This window comes from Lipophrys pholis (genome assembly GCF_963383615.2).
Source record: "Lipophrys pholis genome assembly, chromosome: 9".
Classification (NCBI taxonomy): Eukaryota; Metazoa; Chordata; class Actinopteri; order Blenniiformes; family Blenniidae; genus Lipophrys; species Lipophrys pholis.
The window spans coordinates 2,338,481-2,363,135 of NC_137639.1; the positions used below are offsets into that span (position 1 = coordinate 2,338,481).

Here is a 24,655-nt window from a genome sequence, read left to right on the forward strand (position 1 = left end):
TGATTGGTTTGTCAGTTAATATCTAAGAAAAGATGTAGAATGTCTTAACACAAATTGCAAAAACAAAAGTCCTGAGGGGCCAAATGAGGAAATGCTTCCCACCACATAAACGCAGCATCTCATCAAACTCACTGGAAACCGACACGGTCATAAACAGTAAATATATTTTCACAGTATGGAGGTCACATTGAAGTCTGTCTATCTATTGTTTAGCATAAACTCCAGCACTTTGCATCCATCTGATAACGAGGTTGATCTACCAGTGAGTGTCGTTCACTTCAGTCACACGCAGTGGGTCCTGCTTGTAAAGCAAAGTATTCTGGGAACGTTCGTCGCTGACTGAGGAGATTTTCCTGAAGCAAAGTATGTATGCAGAAACTTCTTTCCATTCCACGAATGCTTCCTTCAGAGTCATGGTGAGCTCCCAGAAAACAACAGCAAGGCTTCTCTCGGTCTCTAAATGACTTGGATTGAAGTGTAAATCCAGTCCTGACCAAAGGCTTCTAATAATACTGTACACAGCGTGTGATCAGCAAAAGTCTTGTGTTTCTGCTGCAGATTGTAGAAGAATTTTCCCAATAATCCCTCAATTTCTCCATGACTGATGATGATGGGAAGGTTGCAAAACTCTGCTGCACGTGGTTCTGATATTTATAACTAAATAAAGGAGAAAACTTTTTCCCGCGATACTTCTTTGGACTTTAGGATCAGAGGAGAGCCAGCGCAGTTCTTCACTTCTTACCATGCTTGCCTCAAAAGAAATAGAATGCAATTCTTTATTGCCACTCTGTTAAAAGAGTTAAAAACAGTATTAGCAGCAGTGAAATGTGGTAGCAGCATCCGCATGAATATACAGGAGTAAAATACACATGTGTGTGTGTGTGTGTGTGTGTGTGTGTGTGTGTGTGTGTGTGTGTGTGTGTGTGTGTGTGTTGGGGGGGGGGGGGGGGGGGGGGGGCAAACAAAAGGTGCTTGTCTCGTAGCAAGAATTGCATATGCAATTGTCATGATGGTCTTATGTCCTAGAGTGAGACATGTTCAGACAGCCGATGTCACGGTTGTTTGACCACAAACAGCCTGAGAGCGTTTTCAGACCGTCGTAGCCTCACTACACCCAAACAGTGTGACCAGCGCTACGGGCTATAACTGCTAACTGCCACTGAAAAAACAACAGAAAGTGATGACCTGAGCACCAAAGCAATTATTTTTGCAAATCTATTGACTGAGAATGTGGACGTCCACATTCTCAATCACCTTCCACAGCAAGCTTTTTACTGCACGGACATATGACGGAAACAACGGATAGACTCACCGTTAGCTTTGACTATTCCGGGGGTGTCCAACACGTTTTACTTCAGGCGTCACATGCAGCCCAATTTCATCTTGAGTGGGCTGGACCACTAAAACGGTGCGAAAGTAACTTTTCATTTTAAACTTTAAAGCTTTTCTTTGTATATGTGGTGGAACATGTCAAAATTTAATTTCGTGAGACAGGTTAGTTTTACCCTACTGATGATGTGTTGTTGCAATAGTAATCCTCCAAAATGAAACAATTACTACAGTAAATTACTACGATCTCAACATAAAGCCAATTTTCATTAAACCTTCTTGTGCAAAATCCAGTGAAATGTCCAGAAAACGTCTCCTGTTGCTGTTGCATTCTGGGAGTTTTCACCGACCCCCCTGGCAGCCCGGCTCTGAGGATAGTTTGATAACACCCAGGGAGCTGCTTTCATGGCAGCATCAGGAGATCTCAGTCTCAGTGTCGTGTCATTACTCTTAAGGAATTAGTTCGATGATCAGTGTTTTTGTTTTTGTTGTTGTTTGTTTTTTATTTGTTTGGTTGACCATTTTGGAGCCTCTCGCAGGCCACTTGTGGACCACGAGTCTTATGTTTGACATCCCTTTGTCTATTCAATAGTTGCTCTGCAATGTTTCCACCAGACGAGCAGGCAATGAAAACATCTCGTTCCACTTGTATCACTTCAAACAGCCTTTAAAACCAGACTGATGTGAAAAATCAACACGTGAAACTGTTAAATTGTTTGTCTAATACTTGTAATTTCGGCTCATACGGCATCAACTGACATGGATGATTTGATTTTATATGTTGTATTGCAAGCAGTCACCAGGGTGAAGTGCAGTTACTGACTAAACCTGCTACACAACTCTGCTGGAGACCAATTAAAAGTCAAGGTGTTTGAATTTTATAGCACAATAAATCCAGTTTCCACATTGTTTTACGTCACACACTCAGAAGAAACATGGAGAGCAGGTCTTGATTGCTGCAGAATCACTGATCAGAAGGTGAGACAGGATGAAGATGGATGTGTCCCCTAAAACAAGTACATGTCATTTCACCCTGTGATGTAAGTGCAGCTTTCAGAGAAATTGTGATTGTAATTTTTATACTTCATTATGCGGGGAGCTGGCTTGTTTACTGGGACTTGGCTGAACTGGTCATTTCTTATGTTTCTGTGGATATAATGAAGAGAGGCGTCTGAGCTCCAGGTAAATTTACTACTTTCGGCCAAACAACGCACTCGCTCGAAAAAAAGAAGAGAATAAAAACACTGACATTGAACTTTACTGCAAACAGTGGATACATGAAATGTTAATGTGTGGTGAAATATTAATGAGTGAAGTAGTAAAGCATTGAATGTGCTCGTTGTTTGTAGAAACAGTTTTTTTTCCACCAATAGAGAATAGCGGCTCTGTGTTCATCCTGCTGGAGATTGAGGATCATGGCTGAGTGTAGCAGGTCGGACTACTCATTGTTTTTAAGTATCCCTGTAAAAATGAAGCTTTCATTCTTGATGGACAACAATGAAATAAATGGCTTTGCGATGATTCTTTTTTTTTTGGTGATGTCTTTATGAAAGGTTTGATGCTCGTTAGTTTGCATGAGACACTGCTTCCAGCAAATGTTCCACATTGATTTACATAATCTACATAATCTGACTTTTAAATCTCTTTAATTCAACTTCATTAGTCTCTTAATCTTGTGTGTCTTTTTCCTTGACAGGGGGAATATTCGAGTCTGTTGAGAGTGGCCCATCGGGAGCGGAAGAATTAGCCTTTAAATTTGCTTTAAACACAATCAACAGGAACAGAACCCTACTGCCAAACACCACGCTCACCTACGACATCCAAAGGATAAACATCTATGACAGCTTCGAAGCCTCCAGGAAAGGTATTTATGCACCTTTTATTGGAAATTGCGCCTCCGGTGCTCCTTCCCACTCTGTGTATAAGTGTGTATGTGTCTGTGTATTGGCTATAATGCAAATGAAAGTGTAAGTGTGTGTGTGTGTGTGTGTGTGTGTGTGTGTGTGTGTGTGTGTGTGTGTGTGTGTGTGTGTGTGTGTGTGTGTGTGTGTGTGTAAATGTAATGCCGTAGCTGTTTTGCATTGTAAATGTAGCTGTGGTTTGAGGCGCGCGAGCTGCAGTGGCTTAGATTGTGACAATTATAATCAGGCGAGGGAGAAATGGCTGAGCACTTCAAATGTAAACAGAGAGAATTGATTGGTTCCAGGTAATGACTCAGCGGCAGTAATTCAAAGACCTGTTTGGCCCCCAGAGACAGCCAATAAAGTGCTATAATCTATCAGTTTTGTGTGTGCATCAGGCTGACATTTCAAGTCTCTTATCAATTACGGCCCATTATATCCTGTCTCAGTGATTTACCCAACTCCCCTATATCAAATAAGGTAATTAGAGTGCACCGGCAAGCTAATACAAAGATGTGCAGTTGTTTGCATATCACTACAATGCAATTCCTTAAAGGGAGCACAAACTGGTCCCAGCTACACTTTCAGCTTCGTAGTATTTTCACTGGTAGAGCTTGTGTGGGGGGTATAAAATTATCACTATATACAGTACAGTCATCTACATGGACTTTTATGGCCAAAAGATGTTGTGGTCTACAAAGGTATTACTTAGACGAACCTATAATTTCTCTCAGAAAGGCTGTGGACTTATTAGCCAAAACATTTGTGATACCAACTGCTTGTGCACACAAACATACAGGACCAGGAGTCTTTGGAAAACAAGCAGAGCAAAACGTCCCAGGAAGTGTCTCATTATGGTTTTTGACATGACAAGTCTAACTTAGGGCTCGTTTACATGACAACAATTTCAAGTGAAAAGGCTAAACTTTCGTTGCCTTTTGGATGTCTGTTTACATGAAAATGTTGCTCGGAGTCACTGAAAGTGCAACTTTCTGAGAACGGCTCTCAAGGTGGAACTTTTTGAAAAACACTCCAAGCATGTTGCCATGGAAACAGAGGGAAACACTCAGTCCCATGTACAAGGGCTTATGTGTAATTAAATGGGCAATAATAACATGAGCAACAACAACAATGGCGGCGTTCGGAGAGTCATGACTCCCAGTCCATAATGTCCTGGGACTTGGCAGTTTTGTAGTTGAGAGTGAACCAGGAAATTGATCCAACTTGGTCTTCTGTTCATTCGAATGTCCGTGTAGTCGCCTTTGTTAATGTTTGGAGCGTATTGTTCTCGGTGTGCATGTGTGTGGTTTCAACAGCGCCACTATATCTACATTGTTTACAGCATTTCTGCTGTTGGACATCGTTTTCAGAACATTGCTGTGTAACATTGTAAACATGAAACTTTTCTATAACAAAACTATAAAAACAGTGTCTTTTCACTTGAAACGTTGTCGCGTAAATAGACACCCTCACTGCAGGAAACTCTCCCTAAGCTCTGGTACCACTCAAGCAAATCCAAGATCAGTCCACCAGTTTCGACAGGGCGGAGTCAGGGCGGAGTCAAGGGCGGAGTCAGGGCGGAGTCAGGTCTCCACGCTGTCAGATTCATTTTCTTTCACTTCTCAATCAGGGAAAAAAAACGGAGTTTCTGGATTGGACCTCCTGCACATGGATATTCACATGTTTTAACAGAAAAGAGCCAAATACAAAACACTCAACTCAATGTTTCCAATACAACCTCATGTTGGAATGACAAAAGGGTTGATTACTATCCACTCCGAAAACAAGACACGTTACCTTCTGTAGAATCCACACATCATCACACCTGAACACAAGATGTCAGTTCACAACGGTTGTGTCATCTTCATTATGCTCGTCTGTCTGCAGCTGTGGGAGTGAATTCATTCAACAAAAATGCCTGGTCAAAAGATGTTGACTTTTATATTCTTTCTCTACTCAGAATTACAGCTCTGTTTGTGATCATTTATCCACCATCATCCACTAAATGTATACTTGCTCCTTTTACTCACAATCCTTGTTACGACCCAGTCTCGGGGCAAGGACGCAACATAACAGAGTAAAAGGAAGTGAAGAAAGGAAACTTTGTCCCAAAACAAACGCCTGACAAAATAAATTAGGTGTCAGTTCAAACGTGGATTTATTAACAAAAAGAGGAATGATTTCCTGGTAAAAAGGTCTTAAACTAAAGCAAAACAAAGATGGTGCTGATATATACAATAATCACCACGATAATCACCACAATAATCACCACGATAATCACCACGATAATCACCACCAGTTCTGAGGCAAAACTCTCACAAATGAGCCACAAAAGCTGCTGTCGGGCCGAGTCCCCCGTTTCTCCACCCCTCCTGCACCTTTTGGCTCCTGGCAGGTGAAGAGACGACCAATAGGGGATTGACTCCCATTACTGTCTGGAAGTGGGCGGGGCTAGCAGAGCTGCTGTGAAAAAAACAGGAGTCACACACAGAACGGTCGGAACCAAAAGCAAAACACAGGAGGACACAAACAGAACTGAAACATACGGCCAGGGCCATAACAATCCTTCAGCATTCACTCCTTCACGTAATGCCTGTGGCCACAATACACACGAATCATCCGTCACCTCGTGACCTTGGACGGGTGATGTAAAAACCAGTAATTATTCGTTTGGCATGGCACCTGTGAGACGATAAAGTCTACCAAGAACCAAGTGGACATTGTGACCGTGTCCGTGTTAATGAGTTGGGAGCAGAAAAACAGGCATTCACCAGGACCCGGTGAGTTACGGCTGCTCCGCATGGTCTCATCCAACAGATTAGCCACTGTAAGTCAAACTGCTGCAGGAATTAATGCTGGTTCTGATCGGAAGGTGCCAGAATACACACTGCAGCACAGTGTGTGGTTGTAGCTGCTGAGCCGGATGCCATTAATGACCCCTGTCCACCACCAAGAGCAACAATAATGAGCATCCCAGCTGCACCGCGGAGAAATGCAAGAAAGTGACCTGGTCTCATGTGTCGCATTTTGTTTCACATCATGTGGATTTGGGGGTTGTGTGCATTGCTCACCTGCACTGAAAAATATTTGGAGTGCCGTTTACTTAAAAAAAAACTAGGTAATAATTTCCACACGGAAATTCTGAGTAATTGTTTACTTTTTTATTTTTTATCAACAATACTCAAGTAAACATTACTCAAGATTTTCTGTCTTAGATACAAAATGTACTCACTCTTTGATAGTAAAGTTTACTAAGACTACCTTTGTATCTACTTACAAAACACAAGTAAAAAAAGTTTGATTTTCAGGATTATTTAACTAAGTTTTCTTTAATTTATTTGGAGTAATATTTAAGTAATATTTACATGATATTTAAGCTTATATCTACACTACTATTCTAATATGAATGTGTTGTAATTTTAACATTGTCTACTTTAAAATAAAATGCTTTTCAAATGAAATTATTCGAACACTTCAACAAATATGAAATGATAACATTATACAGTAATAACTTTCAAAGAAGAACATCTTTATTAAATATCCTACCAATGGTTGCACAGGTGCAGGGCAGGTGGTGGTTTTAAGGTTTGGGCTGACAAAGGTGTGCAGAACGTTGGAGCTCTATATGACCAGGGCTCTCTATTATCATTGAACCATCTTAGACTGAATTTTTCAATTCCCCTAAAACTAATTTTTTAAATATTTTAAGTGAAACATTTTGACTCCTCAAGACATCATGGAACTCTTCGTCAGCCACCTTTGTTCTGCATGGAGGCTGTTATGATAAAGCATGGGCACGGGAAACGGCAAATTTCCATTTTATATGCAGCACTCGTCTCGTACGACAAGGAATCTGGCAATGATAGAATGAATGCTTGGAGTGTGGATATAGAAGAAGAGATTGAAGAAGCTGAGTGGGCAACAGCTTGTTTAAACGCTCGAACACAAACAATAATGAGGACGTACATAACTCCAGAGAAACTCAACAAACGGTCCCCGGAGATTCCAGATACATGTGAAATGTTTGACTGAGAAAGGCACTTTAATCTATTGTGTATGGGAAGGACCTAAATTGGTAACTTTCTGAGTGAAATCATAGGTATACAAATACCTTGCACAACAAAACTTTGTATTTTAGGTATGTACCCAGATAACTTCTATGTTAATATCAGGCGTAAGACTTCGATCAGCTTTGGCCTCCAGCAGGCCAGGAGGATGGCGGCTCTATCTTGGAAAGCGACTGAAATATCTTCTGCACAGCAGAAGCAGTGAAACAGTTCTGAGTCAGGAAGGCCTCACCTCACAACCTGCAGATCTTAAATAACTTGACGCCCAACTGCTCCCACAACATGGAGCTCCCGCTAACCGTAAGTGGGATGGGTTACATGCAGAGAATTATTCATTCTTTCCCAAAGAAAATAGAAAACATTGTTTGTGTTGGCAATGTTTCTTGAACATATTGCTTTAAAAAGATATAACTTCTGTTTTCAGACTAAGTTTTCTTTCATCCCGCCTCCTCAAAGCAGCCCCTCACTAGTAGAATTAATGAAGCCCCGTTTAGTTTTAGGTTAATAGACAATAAGCTGAGTAGTCGACAATGAAAGATTGACGGCAATGAACTCATTCTAAATGGTTAAATGTTCTTTCTTTCCAGCCTGTGACCAGCTTTCCCTGGGAGTGGCAGCCATCTTTGGTCCCTCACACAGTTCCTCTGCTAATGCGGTCCAGTCCATTTGTAACGCCCTGGGCGTCCCACACATCCAGACCAAGTGGAAGCACCAAGTGTCAGACAACCGAGACGTCTTCTATGTCAGCTTGTACCCAGACTTCTCCTCCCTCAGCCGGGCCATCCTGGACCTGGTCCACTTCTTCAGATGGAAGACGGTCACGGTGGTCTACGATGACAGCACTGGTAAGACCTGCTCTATTGATTCAAAGATCTTTTTTTTTTAAGTTTTTTTTTATTTTATAGCACTGTATTAATCCCCAGAAGGGGAAATTCATTCCGATGGTGGGGGGGCTGAGCTGAGGGTCTTGCTCAGGGATCCCTGGTGCAGGTTTTTTGGGATGTGGGAGCAAACTGGAGTACCCGGAGGAGACCCAGGCACACACGGGGAGAACATGCAAACTCCCCGGGTCATATTAGAACCAACCACGTTCTCAGTGTGAGGCGAGAGTGCTCACCACTACTCCACCATGTGGAGTGACTGTGACTGTTCACCCTTATAGGCGAGCAGGATATCAACAAATCAGAACAAGTGTCAGAATGTGTCCTTCCATTTCATGTCCTGTCAAACATCTCCGACGTGCTGAGGACTGAGAGGAACTCGCCCATTAAGTGATGAATTTACCTCTAGAAACCTCAAAGTTTTCCCTCTTTCCCAGTGGAAAGTTTATAGAAAATTATACAAAAGTCAGATGCATTATTCCATTGAAGATTCAGAACTTTCACATTTCCTCACAACAGCATATCTCAAGAATTAAAAAGACAGAGACTATTCAAATGCATGAGATTACATGTATTACAACAATGAACTTTTGTATGAATGTGTCTCCAAACTATATCAGCTGTTTTAATCTTTAGTTCCTTGATGATGAAGTGAGGAAGATTTTTAAATGACTTTTGAAGTATCTGCATAATGGGATTACAGATGCTATCGATGATGCTAAATCTCAACTCTTCTTGACACAAATTTATTGTAATTATAACCAAATATGTCAAATGATGCAAACTTCACTGCCATTATACCTTTATGCATTGGAATGAGCATTTGGCATTCAGTCCACTCTAAGTGGACTCTAAATCAGCTCACTGGTGATGAACCAAGAAGACGAGGGGAGTTCCATTCAGAGGAAAAAGAAGAAGGATCAATGATAGCACTGATTCAGAATGTGGTGCAATCAGAGGCCGTGTTGCAGGCGGGGCAGTCTGTGAGGCCAATGAATACCTTGAGATGTCAGACCACTCTTTACAAAGTTCCGCCTTTTGTTATCGATTTGTAAAGTCAGCACTGCCAGAGACACTGTTGGCGCTGTAACACTTGTTAAGTATCAGTAAGCTTATAGGAGACGGACAGAAACAATGCAGAAAAAACAGACGACAAGCTTCGTATATATCCATACACATATGATATAAACACTTTATTTACTCATCAATCACAGGCCTTTATCAGTGAATTCACCATTTTTGACTTTCAGTTTTTTGGAAAATTTTAAATTCTGAATTTTCTGAGAATCACAGAATACTTGCTAAACGCCAAACAGGAGCTGTGGTTGTATGCTGCACCTTTGTTTTGATAAAACATCTCTTCCTCCCAATGAGACTGATGCTTTTGAATTTTTGGGAGCTTGAAATGGTAAAGAAATATGTGGATTTGGTCCATTTAATAACTTTCAACATGCTTTATTCCATATAAGTGGCACATATTTTACACATATGCACATTTTGACACTGTCTTGGCAAACTGACGGAGAGGAATATTCTAAGTACTTTAAAACACATTGTACTTCCTGAATCAGTCCAACACTGACCGAAACTAATCCCGTTGATGTTCAATGGTTGCCAAGATTCTAAACTCCCACATTACCATTTATAGTTAAAATAAATGTATTTTTTAAGCAGACGCTTTTCCACATTTGTTATTTTTCGACTTCAGACAGTAGCATCATATCCCCCATGTTTTATTGACCAATATCTGAATCCATTCTTACAAAATTGTTCAACGCTGAATGCTTTTCTCCATGTGCCTTTGTCCTTTTTCTCTTTGTACTTTCCCAAGTTAAACACACGCACACGCACGCATGCACAACAACAAATTAAGAGCATATTGTGGCCATTTGTAGAGTGTGGAGTCAGAATTTGCAAAGGCAGCAGAAGACACATTTTGCTTGTTCCCCTGGAAAGGAGTCCTTGTTTAAACCTTGCTGTTCTAGCAGTCCAGGTCACTGGGTGACAAAGCAGCCAGCAGGCTGGGTGTGTGGACCATATGCCAGAGGTCAGGGTGTGTGCCAGCCTGCAGACCGGCTGCCAGGCCTCCCCGAGCTCCCTCCGACAGACACACTGGGACCAGTATGGCCTGGATCACAGTCCTGAAACACACATTCACTGTGTTCAGCATTTAGGCCAACAAATCTCTGCTTGGTGGAGAATAATGCTAATTGCTGTTTTACAAACAAGATGTTGACCAACATTTTTCTTGTCTTCAGGAGACATTTCTGTCATCAGGGCTGAAGGCATTTTCATTTCTTCAGGCTTCAGTTGGAGTATATTTGTATTGTGAAAGACACAAGTATGAGGCAGAGGGACACGTAAGGATACTCACAAAATGTTTCCCCATACAAGGGATCCAGAGAAAACTGGAAGTCTTTCTACTGCATGTGATGCTGTCGACACAAAGTTGCCGCTGAGCTCAGACTTCGACAGAGGTCTTCCTCTCTCAGATGTGACTCGGTGAATCCTCTCAGCAGTTTGTTTGGCTGCGCTGTAAACAAATCCATCAACTCTTCTTCATCCTGTCTGCTATATGAATATGACAGAGCTGCAGGATTGATGCTCCCAATCCTCAATTCAACCCCCAAAAAGTTGTTGAGTCTCAAGTGAGGCCAAGTTGGTGGTTTCCAACTGTTTTCTGCTTGATTCCTCCAGATTGCCTCTCAGAAAGAACAAACCTTCCAACTCTGATTTGCCAAAACATTGTTGTGAAGCCAAACCCTGGTGGACACACCTTCTTCCACTTTACAAATAAACCATTAGATCAGTGGTGTCAAACTCATTTCAGTTCAGGTTCCACATACAGTCCAATTTCATGATGAATGGTCCAGGCCCGTGAAATAGTGTCATGATAACCTTTAAATTTAAACTTTAAAGATTTTCTTTGATGTGGTATATACGTGATGAAAATGTTGACATTTTCACAAAACCAAACAATTACTAGCAAAAATGACTACATCCTCAACATAAAGCCAAATTCACTGAACGTTTTTGGTGCACAATACGGTGAAATGTCCAATCAAACTTCTCCTATTACTGTTGGATTCTGGGTGTTTTTACAAAGTCCTCCTGACAGCACAGCTCCGAGGATAGTTTGATAACAACCAGGTTTTAATGGCAGAATCACAACACCTCAGCTCGGGTCTCAATGTTGTGTTGTGTTGCTATTGTAATTTGATATAAATCATTGCTTTCTTTGACATTCCGGCCACTTGTTTGGTGGTTCAGCAGCCAGGCTGGCGCCTCTGGTGGGACGGTTTTGTCCCACGGGCATAATGCATGACACCTTTGCATAAAGTGAAATAAAACGCTTCTATTTGACATCATATTTAAATTTTCCTTCAAAACAAGTACAACTGTGAGCCCTCATTGTAACCTATGGTGCCCCCCCCCCCCCCCCCCCCCCCCCCAGGTTGGCAAGTCTAACATTTAAACAATTTAAATAGTAATCTTCAGATACTTCCAAATTGTAGTATCCAGGATTTTAATGTCAGTCATATTTTATCCAACAAAGACACCAATGAGAGTTCCACCTCCAGTTCAATGACACATTGCTCTTACAAATAAATGAAACACTGTGACTGTGCTCACCTGTCAGACATGAGGAGCATCATATTGATTCATCACAGGACCATTTACAACAGTGTGTCAGACATGCAGGATGACCTTGCATAGTGTCAAAATAATGAAGAAAGCATGACTTTTCAAATTAAAGTAGCTGTTTCTACTTCATTCAGGAGATATCCGAATGATTTAGTACAAATGGTTGATGAGGGAAAGCTTGCTGACCTTTGCTGGTATTCCCATCAAAGCCAAAGTCATGTTGAAGGGTAATGGAATTGTTCGTCCTCGTGTCCTGAAGTGACGGTCTTTTGTTCGAGTCTCAAGGTAAATCTGAAGAGACTTTTGCATCAAAATACATTCTTACTAAGAGAAAATAGTGAAATTACACTCATCCTTTCTCAACTTGCTCAAGTTTTGTAGAAGTATATTTAACCAAATATAGATATTGTGTGTAGAGTTTTTCATAATTGAATAGAACAAAAGGAGACATTCTTAGTTGCTTTGTTCATAGACTATGATTGACTATAGACTGGTCCATTTAAATTGAATATCTCTCGTATGTGGCCCCTGAATTGAAATGAGTCGGAACCCTGTGGTTTAAAAGCTGTGCTATATGAATGGTCTGCAACAATTAAAATGTTCTGATCAACTGATCTGCTGTATCGAGGCATGGAACTACAAAAACTTTGCAGTATTGACTGAGGCCCTGTTGCACAACGATTTCCAGTGAAAACAAGAAAACCTTTGTTGTTTCGGGGGTTCGTGTAGACGACAACGGTGTTCGGAGGCACGGAAAACACACCTTTTTGAAAGTGGCTCCCAAGTAGAACTTTCTGAAAATCCTCCATTTCCGTGGAAACAGAAGAGACGCTGCGACTGCGCATGTGCACCTCAGCCAAAGGAAATAGTTCTTCTGCACATAGATTTTTACTTGAAACGTGGCAGTGTAAACAGGGTCTGAGTAGGTTTTTCCTTTCAGCAAACTGGTTGTGCGGCACCAGTGACACTTGACAATTCCTTATTTCTGACCCACATCCCACTGTTGAGCACAGTGGACTGAACAGCCAGGGCCCTGAAGGGGAAACCTCATCTGGCCTGTACCAGGTGGGTTCTTCAGGTTTTATCTTTCTTTGCACCTGGAGTTTCCTCTTTCTATCAACAGATGGATTCTTTTGGAGTTTACTCTATTTACCTCTATTCATTGATTTACTCAATTTGTCTGGACAAACCTCTGATCAATTAGAATTTTTGATAAAGTTGTGCCAGAGTTCTAAAAGTTGACAAAGAGATCAGGATGGTGAAGAAAACGAAGATAAGACAAGACAGTCTGGACAAAGAAGAACTCCCCTGTTAGGTCATGTGATGTTTGGTTTGGTTTCTCTCTCCATTTAAATAAAGTAAATATATACATAATACTGGCACCTGTGCAGCACAGTTATGGTTAATAGTGTAACCCTGCAGTTCAGGTACTGCATTAGACCTGTTTTATGGTTGATCACAGGTCTCTGCTGCCTTCGAGCAGCACATATTGAGCATTTCTTTTCCCCTCACACATTGTGACACATTAAAGTGGGAGAGCACTGGTGTAACTAATCCAGTGAATGATGACTAAAAGCCCATTTAGGTGCTTTGGTTTGAGGGTCCTGGTATTGTTCACGCTGGCTCTCGGTCACACTCTCATGGCTTAATGAGACACTTGGATAGAACAAAAGCATCATTTATATTATCAGCAGCACCTGTGCATTCTCTGCCACGAGCAGGAGTGCCGTGACCTCGCTGTCATCAGCTGTAACTACAGCTCTGAAAACATATAATGATCTTGTTCAGCATAATGCATCATTACTTGATGAACAGGTCAACGGGGACTAGCTTATGTTATTAATTTTGTACTTTCTGCAATTATACCGTCTACTCTGAATTTTCTCAGAGAAGAGAGTGGAGTAGAAACCATCTCTCTCTGTTTTTTATTTTATTAAATTTTTTTCAATTTGCAGTCTTCACAGAAGATTTTCCAAGTAACAATCTGTGCAGACTGGAGCCATCTCAAGTGATTGGAACATCCTCAAAATGATAATACCAAATGGGACAGTCTGGTCATAAATACGCAGAACCCCAATTGGAAGCTCTTCCCAGACAGACACTGTGTGGAACTGCTGATCTCTACTTGATATTAGAACCGGGCCAAACTTCTGCCGGCTCTTGCGTTGTCGTGCATTTAGAGAGAGCAGGAACGATGCACCACAGAGCCAGGAATTGTATTTTGCTGTGGTGCAGTCGGAACAGTTCTGCGGTCTGACTCAGGATGAAGTTTCCTATTTTCACTTGTTCAACAAGCATCAACAAACACAATGTGGGGGTGTTCTGGAGCGTTGTGTTCACAAGTCCGGTAGCTGTGAGTCAGGGGGTACAACAAATCATCCTCAAAACCCCAAGGTCGGACGTTCGATCCCTCACCAAGACACTGAATGCCTGAGTAGCTGCCAGAGGAGGGTTGAGATTGCAACAGCCCTGAAAAGCAGCTGTGGTTTTAGAGACAGGAAAGTTTTTATCTTTAAGGATGCAACTGTCTGATTCTAACCGAATATCTCATGAACTGGAACTGGAGAATCCTGAATTATTGAATTGGGTAAACCTATGAAAGGCAAAGGCAGAGAAATAGTGCACCTACTGTAACATTATTATTATATTCTAAACGATCTTCGACTGAACAGTCAGGATGGCGAAACAGATGATAGGGTGTGATGTTATTAGGTTTGACAGAGGAGTTTTCATCTTTACACAGCAGACAGCCTCAGGAAATCTGAGTCTTAAGCTATGGAAAAAGATGGTCGGGCGTCTGGCTCCTAAAGGGAAGAGGAACTTTTCGGGTTTAGTGTCCGAAAGGTTTGCCAGTGTAAATGATGATTTTGCACGCACACGCATATTTGTAAGCTGATCCATTAACGGGATGATATTTTATTTGATTTATTGCATGATATGCATGATATGAGAACTTTACATGATGATTGTGAGCTATAATGCTGCAAAAGCCTTATTTCAAGACGTTTCTTTCTCATTATGTCAGATTTGATCATCTGGAAAATGCACACAAACGTAAAGTGCAATCTGTTTACATAACTAACTAACTAACTAACTAACTAACTAACTAACTAACTAACTAATCATACTTTATTAATTCCCGTGGAGAAATCCTCTTTTGAACATCCTATTTATAAGATGCGGTGAGCAGCCACAATACGGTGCTCTGGGGGGCTGATGTGCCAGTGTGTATTCAGTGTGTGACTGAGTGGTTGCTGTTGGTCAGAGGGGCCGATGGTGCAGTTTGGCATCCTTGCCTCCGTCAGTCTGCCCCAGAGCAGCTGTAGCTACATGCAGTATATAGTTTACCACCATCCAGTATGGAGGGAATGAACAATGCAATGTAAAGCGTCTTTGAGTGTCAAGAAAAGCTCAATATAAAACCAATGCATTATTATCTTGTGTGGGCCAGACCAGTAAAATATTGTCATAATAACTTTTACTATTAAAGTTTGTTATGAGTACACCCGATCAAAAGGTGTAGATTTTTCCCAAACAAAACAATTACTACAGAAAAATGAAACCAATTTTAATGAAACCTTCTGGTGCAGAAAAACAATGAAATTGCCAGAATCTTCTTCTTTCCCTGTTGCATTGTGGGAGTTCTTCCAGACTCCCCCTGACAGCACGGCTCTGAGGCTGTTTGAGAGCAACCAGGTAGTGTTACACCCCTGAAATGAGTTCAGGTTCCTCATCAAGAGCATTTAGTAGAATAATGAGTACATGTTTACCAAAATATAATGAATATAACAATGTACAAAAGTACACATTGACATCCCTTTCTTACGTCAAAACAAATAGAAGTTGGGGGGGGCGGATACACACATTTCCTTTAAACGAACAATGACAAACAGTTTTTAACAGCAATAAATCCTTTTCTCACTCTTCTTTCAAGCATCAAATAGGTGAGTTTTAAACCTGGATTGAGCTAATCAAAGTATCAATCAAACTACATCGGACAATAAAACATATTTTAAACACATCTTTGCTCATATAAAACCAAAACTAACAACAGAACACGCTGCACATGACGCAGCTCCGGGGTGTCTGATGGCGCGGAGCACGGGCCCGTCTGCTCGTACACCTACTGTTCATAGAACTTAACTCTTAACAACAAACTATCAAAGCTTTTAACATTTAACTGATATTCAAGTTTCTAAACCTATTAACTCAGCGTTTTAATCTAAACTATTAATGCATTGCTTTTTAACTTGTCACAGTAGCTGCTTTCATGGCAGCATCACAACATCTGAGCTCGGTGTTGTGTTGTTTCCTCTACTCTTAAGAAATTTGTTAAAAAAATCAAGGTTTTCTTTGAAGGTTTGACCACCACTTGGTGGTTTGTTGGGCTGGATTGGGCCAGTTCTGTCCCATAGGCCTTGTCTTTGAAACGCCTAGTCCAGGACACTACTGCCATAAATACATGTTTAGTATGCTTTATAAGAGATCTTACTAAATCAGTCCTTCATCGATTGAGATCAGACCTTATCACACTGCCACTATGTGCTTCAGGTTGAAAAAAAGATGTTAAAAATACAATGCATTTGTAACATTTACAGACATTTTGAGATAGCTAAACCTAGTGTGTGTGTGTGTGTGTGTGTGTGTGTGTGTGTGTGAGGTTCTGGGAGCTGGCCTGCAGGTCCTGTAGTCACCTTTACAGAGGAATTGATTGCAGCTGATCCCACCACCTCTGTTAATTAAAGTGTGAAGTGGACATAGCTGGATCACCATGGGGTTAATAATGGCTTGATTTTCTATCTTGATGATCGGAAATGAGATCCCGGCTCGACCTGAAGCAGCTTCACCTTCCCGGTGTTACGGTTTACACTCGTGTCCTGATCCTGAGGGCAGATGGTGTTGATGGTGGAGAGGCTGAAGAGGCTGCAGCAGCTTTCATTGGATCGGCTAAATGCGCCTCTCGAATGACACGCCAAGTCAAAGTCAGCGCAGGAGAACATTTCCATTCATTATATTCTCATCGGTTCCGCCTCTTCCTCCTTCCCCCTTCCTCTCCCATCTGCTCTTTCCTCTCTTCGTCTGCTTTTTGGGAATGGGAAATAAAGGGGGGAGGAAACAATCTCTCCCTTTGTGCTGTTTTTTTTTTTTTTGCAAGCGTGAAGCAAACAAGCAAATCAATAACCGTAATGGGACTTTTCTAACAGCTCAACTTTATAATAGCAAAACTGAGATGGCAGCAGCATGTGTTATAGCTCTCCCAGCCAGCCATAACATCCATACAAGTACCTGGAACAGTGCTGCCGCTGCTATACGACTGCTGCCGCTGCAAAGTTTGATTAGGCCATAAGGGAGAACAGGCTACTATACAATAAAACACTCGGGAAGAGCTGCTCGCAGTATGTATGTGTGGAGTGCAGTGCCATTTATTTGTTGGTAAGCAAACAAACAGTGTTTAGTAGTGGCAGCCACAGCTCCTGCTCCTGTGTTTCGCTTCAGAGCGTGACTCACTTTAGGAGGAGCAGGGTCGATAGCGGAGTGAAGAAAGTGTCCGGACAGCTCATCATCATGTCTGATTAAAGAGAAACTGCGAAACAGCAAACCAAAGCTCAGGTCATTATTCTGCCCAAAGTAATTAAAGAGCGACACCTATCACAGCTCGCGTGGTTTCATTCTATGAAACTTGAAATTTAGCAATGTTAATGGAAAAAGAAATGTGTAAAGATTGTAATTTGTAAGGTGATGTGAAAGTTCAGTTTTCCAGAGGATTCAAGAGAGAAATCTCTGACATATATCACCAGTACTTCATCTCTTTACTCGTCCAGGCAGTTTTAAGCCAATGTCAGTCCACATTTAAACACATTTTACAATAACTATTTATGTTTAAATCCTGTAATGCATTCATTGTTGAAATCCACTTTAACTGAATTAAACTGGGTCATAAATCCCATTCACTCCTACGTTACTGTTCAATTTAGAGTTATTCAAACATGGATCATCTAGATGTGAGGCACAACATTTTCACTCTTCCGCTTCTCAATTTTCATAGTATTTTAACCAAGAAATGATCTTGTATTTCTTTCAGCTTTTTCCAAACTCAAGAATACCGAGATCCACTTAATAATCATGAATTTTCCTTGGTCCATCTAAAATGTCAAACTTGATTAGAAGAATAAGCTGATATTCCCTGAAATATATTCCAGAAACAGACTAATGTAATATGGACCTGGGAAAATATCAATGATGTGTGTGTTAAATATGCAGATGAACAAAACATTACCAGGCCTACCAGTCAGCAGAATCACTCTTCTGTTCTATCTATCACACCTTCTCTGCTTGCATTTAAAAAAAAAATTTCAAATCCAACAAAAGGCAGAAAGCAGAAGTTCATAAATATCTCTTCCTCATTTATGCAAGAAATTATGTGCAGACACTGATGAAAAAAGTCTACTGGTCTGTAATTTCATAGTATTCAGCCCAGATGTCAAGAAAAAAACTGAAAAAAAAATCTGAATGGATTCAATTAGGATGGAATAGAAATACTTTATCAATCCCAGGGGAAAGCGCCATGTTTCTCCTTAAACTATTTCTGTCAATCAATGTGATCAGAGAGCCTCATTTCGCTTCATCTGATCAGTGTTGAAGTCTGCTTCACACTCACAGCAAGCAGAGAGAGAGAGATGCAACAATAGGAAACCAACTTCCAGAAACCAAATGTAACCTGGTATTTTCAACTTTGATCATTTTTGAATAGAAATATATATTTGTACATATTGTGTAGTATTGCTGAAACTGATCAATGAAAACCTTTCATGGACTAAATAGAAATGATCGCTCACAGTTTGGGACTCACTGATCTATAGTAACGTTGTCAGTGCCTCCACCAACCAGGAATAACAAGAAGAGCAGTGAGAGCTCCAGGCTGCACAGACAGAGAAGTCGTAACGTTACTGTAATCCCACAGAAGATTAACTATTGTGCTGATGGTGGATCGTGGTTCTGAAAATGGTCTCCTACATCCAGACAGACATTTCTATGGACTGTCGTTACATCTGAGCGTCCAGACTGTCCCTGTAGTCGTCAGACCTGCAGCCAGCTCCTGTGAGAACATTATCTGGTCTAATGGATCATGGCTTCTTTTACAACATGTTTGCCTTTAAATGAGTAGTTTCATGTGTGTGCAGGATAAATCAGGATAAACCTGTGCTGCCAACACGAAGGAACCCCCCCCTTCAGGGGACTGGACTTTATATCTTGATGGATTTGAGCCATTTGGCAACGCAAGGGGGCCCCTATTGATTAGATGGCCTTACTCTTATGGCTGTTCAGTGAGCATCTCTACAATCAGACAGAGGCTGCACTCATTTGAAATGCATGAGAGTCGAGTCATCAGATGTGTTTCTCTCGGGCTCAATAAGTTGGACAAATCAGCAGCTGAGTGGAATCTGCATGGCGACCAGATGATTTCTTTTTTCTTCCCACAGTGAGATTTGAAATCAGTTATCAGTGATAACTGTAATGATGCACTTACTTCTTCCAGACGTCGACTCAGGTTCTTTATAAATAGATTCTAGTCATGGAAATAAATATTGATATTCATTTTCTCCAGATGTATCAGCTCAGTTTCAGTCACAGTTGTTTTTAATGTTATTTATTGACATACTGGAGGACTTTAAATGAATTTAAAGTGAAACATTCACATAAGCATATGATAATGGCTGAGAATAAGAAATAGAATAAGAAGTGTTAATGCTGGTGATTTTAAACAAAACTGAGAAATAATTCTTTCAACGGTTCAAAGAATTTTGATTCATTTAAAGAGTCTGGCTCTGGCGTAAATAAACCCGGTTTAGTTTAAAGAGTCAGGGTTCAGTGTTGGGAGTCTTTCTTCTATCTTTGCAGTCTGTGTCCAATGTCCAAAGCAGAAGGAGTGTAGATTTAGATTTACCTCACCTCTGGTTCTTTGTCGTCAATCTGAATCCTTTACAATAGACCCAGTCTTGATCAAGATCAATAATCTTGGATTCATAAATCAAATTAATTTCCCAAACGTTTTAATGAGGTGACCAAACACTTGAGCATTGAGTTAAAGGCTCAAATGTGGATATACTACTCACTATAATGATGATTAAAAATATATATATATATACTGGCTCAGAGTTCATTGATATTTTTGGCCCAGTACCTTAAAGGTATCCAGCCTGTTATGTTTTGGTATTTGGTGCACAGCGTCAGTCCTGCTAATGTAAGCTGAGAGGGTGAGGGGATCTTTAGGACTCTGCCTCAGGGATCATGTGCGCCTGCAACAATATTCATCACAAACATCCTAATATTTCTCAGCGGATCAAAGTGTTCGGTGGGTAGAAGTCTTTGGCCTCTCCTGCTGAAACACCAGATGTAGCAGCAGCCTCAAGTGCTCCTCTGTGTTTGGAGCCTGATTCCAGCAGCTTCCCGAGGCCGTCCCTGAGGTTGTGGAGAAAGCAACAGAGCTGCTCTCACACCTGAAACTCACATCAGCTCTCCCTGCGACTCAGCTTGTACTCATTTCCATGTTGTGCGTCCCTCTTCCTCCAATGACTGACAGCCAGACAGAAACATTCAGCCATACATGACTTTTTGCTGCATGTTTTTACGCAGTTAATTGTAAACAAAGATCCATGTTCTGCTTTTTCTTTTCTATTGGTTTGGTGAGAGCTGTGCCTGATGAAAGGTCAGCATGCTCACAACAAGTAATAGATAGATAGATAGATAGATAGATAGATAGATAGATAGATAGATAGATAGATAGATAGATAGATAGATAGATAGATAGATAGATAGATAGATAGATAGATAGATAGATAGATAGATAGATAGATAGATAGATAGATAGATAGATAGATAGATAAGAACTTTATTCATCCCCAATTAGGGAAATTCAGAATAATTTGAATGACTGTCGCTCTTAAGTTGTTGTTTGCAGGAGAAAATGAAGGTGAGCTCATCTGGTATTTTCCTGCCGGACATGTTGGATCTTTGTTAAATCCTGATTGTTCACTTACAGGCAGTGAGGAATTGAAAAAACATTGCAATTGGTGGTGAATTAAGTGACTCAGTTTTATGGATTTCGCACACTGTTTTTTGTTGTCTGAAAACAACACTTATAAAGATGATGATGATGATAATAATAATTAATAACAACTTGGGCTGCCACGATTAGTCGACTAGTCACGATTATGTCCACTATGAAAATCGTCAATAACTAATTTAATAGTCGACGCGTCTTTTTTTTTTATCTTTATTTTTCTCTCAAAACTGCTGCAGCACCTTCCACTGCCGCGTCTGCCTTTCTGTCCTTGACACACATGGGCAGTAGTGGTAATCAGGGTCAGCCGTGATGTCACTGGAAGTTCTACCAGACGGGCTCTGCTATCATGGCGCCCCGGCGGCAACGGAGCTCAAAGTCTGGAGCTTTTTAAGAAAACAAAAGAGAAAAATGTGCAATGAAATATCTACCAGACAGAACTTGCCTTCCACGGCAGCACAACTGCGACGCCCGAGCACCTGAACAGGAACGTTGTGGCTCGTGACGACGATCAAGAGGGGCCGTCGTCTCGCTAAGCTAAGTGGCTAGTTAGCTGCTAATATTAGCGTAAGCAGAGAGCTAACTTACTACTTACTCATATAAACGTTAACAGTTGTGAGCACTGAGCACTAAATGCACTTTTGTTCTATTTGAGTCAGTGAGACCAAAACTTTAATTATTCCTTAGTTCCAGGTGCCTCCCTCATTGTTGCTGTTTGAGGCCAAAGACAAATTAAGGAAAGAAAAAACCTAAAAAATAAACCTGAAGTATTTATTTTTGTGTTGTTTAGGCAAGTGCTGTTTCCTTATTCTTATATTAGTCGACTGTCAAAATAATAATTTATGGCAGCCCTAATGACAGCACATAGACACACGACGAACACACGGGAGTGACAGATGGGAGTCTGTGTGTGTGTGTTTTTGGTTTAGTTTTGATTTACTTTAATAAAATAAGGGAACATCTGACTCCGTGCCTCTGTGGGTGAACCCGACGGTGGGCATGACTGCCACAGTGACCTTTTTAATCTGTTTTTTTTTAATGTAAGGTTGGGGTCCAGCATGATCCAGAGATATTTGAACTGGGTTACCAGCTCCAATTCTTCACCATCCAAGAACACAAGAGATCTGCCTTGATAGTTGTTTCACTGTTGTTTTGCTGAACATCATGCAGACGGTCTTTCTTGAGTTGAGCACGAGGCAACTTTGTTTAAGCCAGTCATTCACTTTTCTCAGTTCATTTGTGAGATTAGCAGCAATACTCCATTTCAAAATATAAGTGGAGCAAAGCTGGCAGTCATGACACTCTGGAGGCCGCCATTGTTGTTATTGCCCATTTACATGTGCACGTGCAGAAGAATTATTTTGTTCAGTGGTGGTGCGCGTGCCCAGGAGCAGTACCTCTGACATCTACATAGAGGCAGAGCCGGAGTGTTTTCGAAAAGTTGAGTCTTCAGTGGCTCTGAGCATCGTTGGACCTAAAACTTTTGTAAAACATTTGCATTTTCACTTGAAAATGTTGTAAACAGCGCCTCAATAATTCCTTTTCACCATATTCATAATATATTCAGGTCTGGTTTTAATGAATCTGTATGTTGTAAAACTCCATTTATGTTTAATCATGAGTTTATTTTTTCTACTAGACTCGAGTGGTGTCCCGCTGTGAAAAGACACCAAACTAAAACTCCATTTGGGAGCCATCATTTCCATTTTATTCAAACCAAAGCTGCCAGCTGTTAGCAGTTTGAACAAAGACGTTTTTTTTGTATGATTACTTTGTTAACACGTCCAGGTTAGTGGTTTTTTGTCATCAGTTCATCTCCATCACATGAACACGTCATTATTTTTCATTTGAAAGGACAGCGATTTGATGAGTCACATAATCATGGAGACATGTTTTTTAGCCAGTCGTTTTTAAGATGTAGAGGGTGATAAAGTCCTACTGACAGTCTTCTGTAAGTGAAGGATAGAAATAAATGTCAGGACTTTGTGAAGACTTGACCTCCTGATACAAAGAACACATGTGGTTCCATTTAAGCCCTTAGCAGTTATCCCAGGTTGTCTTTTCTATTGTTGGGAAAAAAACAACCTCTCACTATATGTAATTCTGGCTGATAGAATTGAGTCTTTTAAGGGTTTATTCAGCCCTCTGAGAGGAACTCCATTCCATCACTCCTGCTTTGATAACCATTTCTTTCCCCTTCCTCACTGTGCAGAAGTGGGACTTTTAATTTAATGGAACATTTACTACATGTCTTCTCAAAACTCTGGAGTGCTCACTTTCTGCTTTCCCAGTTTCATTTAATATAAGGTTTCATTGTCAATAATCTTCAATAAAAAAGCCAGGGGAGAACTCTCCATACAGCAAGGCTTATCAGACATGACCCTGTCTCACTGAGTGTTGATGCTGTGGAGTTTATACAGTGGGCTTATAATCTGATGTCATCTAGTGTTTGATTGATAGCGATAAAATAAATACAATGGATTTGATTTGCCAGAAGAAACAATCATACAGTTTGAATTTGAAAAACAATACCATGTATACCTTTCTGCCTATTGGACATAATGTTTAATTCAAGCAATTGCTCTGGACATGTTTTTTGTTGTTCATTGATTTAGTATTTGCAGGTTTCCTTGGTCTGGTAGGTCAACTCGCTGGTCAATTTGTTGTCCATTTTAATGTCAGACTGAAAGTTTGTCAGACTGCTGCTTCTGCTTCACTCTAATCACTACTAGGTTTGGTTTGGTCTGTCAGTTGGTGGTTTGGTGGGTCAGTTGGTGGTTTGTTTGGTCAGTTGGTGGTTTAGTTGGTCAGTTGGTGGTTTGGTGGGTCAGGTTGTGGTTTGGTGGGTCAGTTGGTGGTTTGTTTGGTCAGTTGGTGGTTTAGTTGGTCAGTTGGTGGTTTGGTGGGTCAGGTTGTGGTTTGGTGGGTCAGTTGGTGGTTTAGTTGGTCAGTTGGTGGTTTGGTGGGTCAGGTTGTGGTTTGGTGGGTCAGTTGGTGGTTTGGTTGGTCAGTTGGTGGTTTAGTTGGTCAGTTGGTGGTTTGGTGGGTCAGGTTGTGGTTTGGTGGGTCAGTTGGTGGTTTAGTTGGTCAGTTGGTGGTTTGGTGGGTCAGGTTGTGGTTTGGTGGGTCAGTTGGTGGTTTGGTTGGTCAGTTGGTGGTTTAGTTGGTCAGTTGGTGGTTTGGTGGGTCAGGTTGTGGTTTGGTGGGTCAGTTGGTGGTTTAGTTGGTCAGTTGGTGGTTTGGTGGGTCAGGTTGTGGTTTGGTGGGTCAGTTGGTGGTTTGGTTGGTCAGTTGGTGGTTTAGTTGGTCAGTTGGTGGTTTGGTGGGTCAGGTTGTGGTTTGGTGGGTCAGTTGGTGGTTTAGTTGGTCAGTTGGTGGTTTGGTGGGTCAGGTTGTGGTTTGGTGGGTCAGTTGGTGGTTTGGTTGGTCAGTTGGTGGTTTAGTTGGTCAGTTGGTGATTTGGTGGGTCAGGTTGTGGTTTGGTGGGTCAGTTGGTGGTTTGGTTGGTCAGTTGGTGGTTTGGTGGGTCAGGTTGTGGTTTGGTGGGTCAGTTGGTGGTGTAGTTGGTCAGTTGGTGGTTTGGTGGGTCAGTTTGGTTGGTCAGTTGGTGGTTTGGTGGGTCAGGCGGTGGTTTGGTGGGTCAGTTGGTGGTTTGGTGGGTCAGTTGGTGGTTTGGTGGGTCAGTTGATGGTTTGGTGGGTCAGTTGGTGTTTTGGTGGGTCAGTTGATGGTTTGGTCGGTCAGTTGATGGTTTGGTGGGTCAGTTGGTGG

The 24,655-nt window shown here is 41.2% G+C and overlaps 1 protein-coding gene across 2 annotated transcripts in view; it reads left to right on the plus strand.

The window, feature by feature from the left end:
* grik2 (glutamate receptor, ionotropic, kainate 2) overlaps nt 1-24,655 on the plus strand; it is a gene marked incomplete at both ends in the record, with an annotated part of 369,944 nt that overhangs the window by 98,205 nt on the left and 247,084 nt on the right. For both annotated transcript variants that reach the window (XM_080472373.1, XM_080472374.1), the window contains 2 exons: nt 3,026-3,193; nt 7,885-8,142. In XM_080472373.1, the coding sequence (XP_080328499.1) occupies nt 3,026-3,193; nt 7,885-8,142 (426 nt within the window). The remainder of the gene's footprint in view (nt 1-3,025; nt 3,194-7,884; nt 8,143-24,655) is intronic.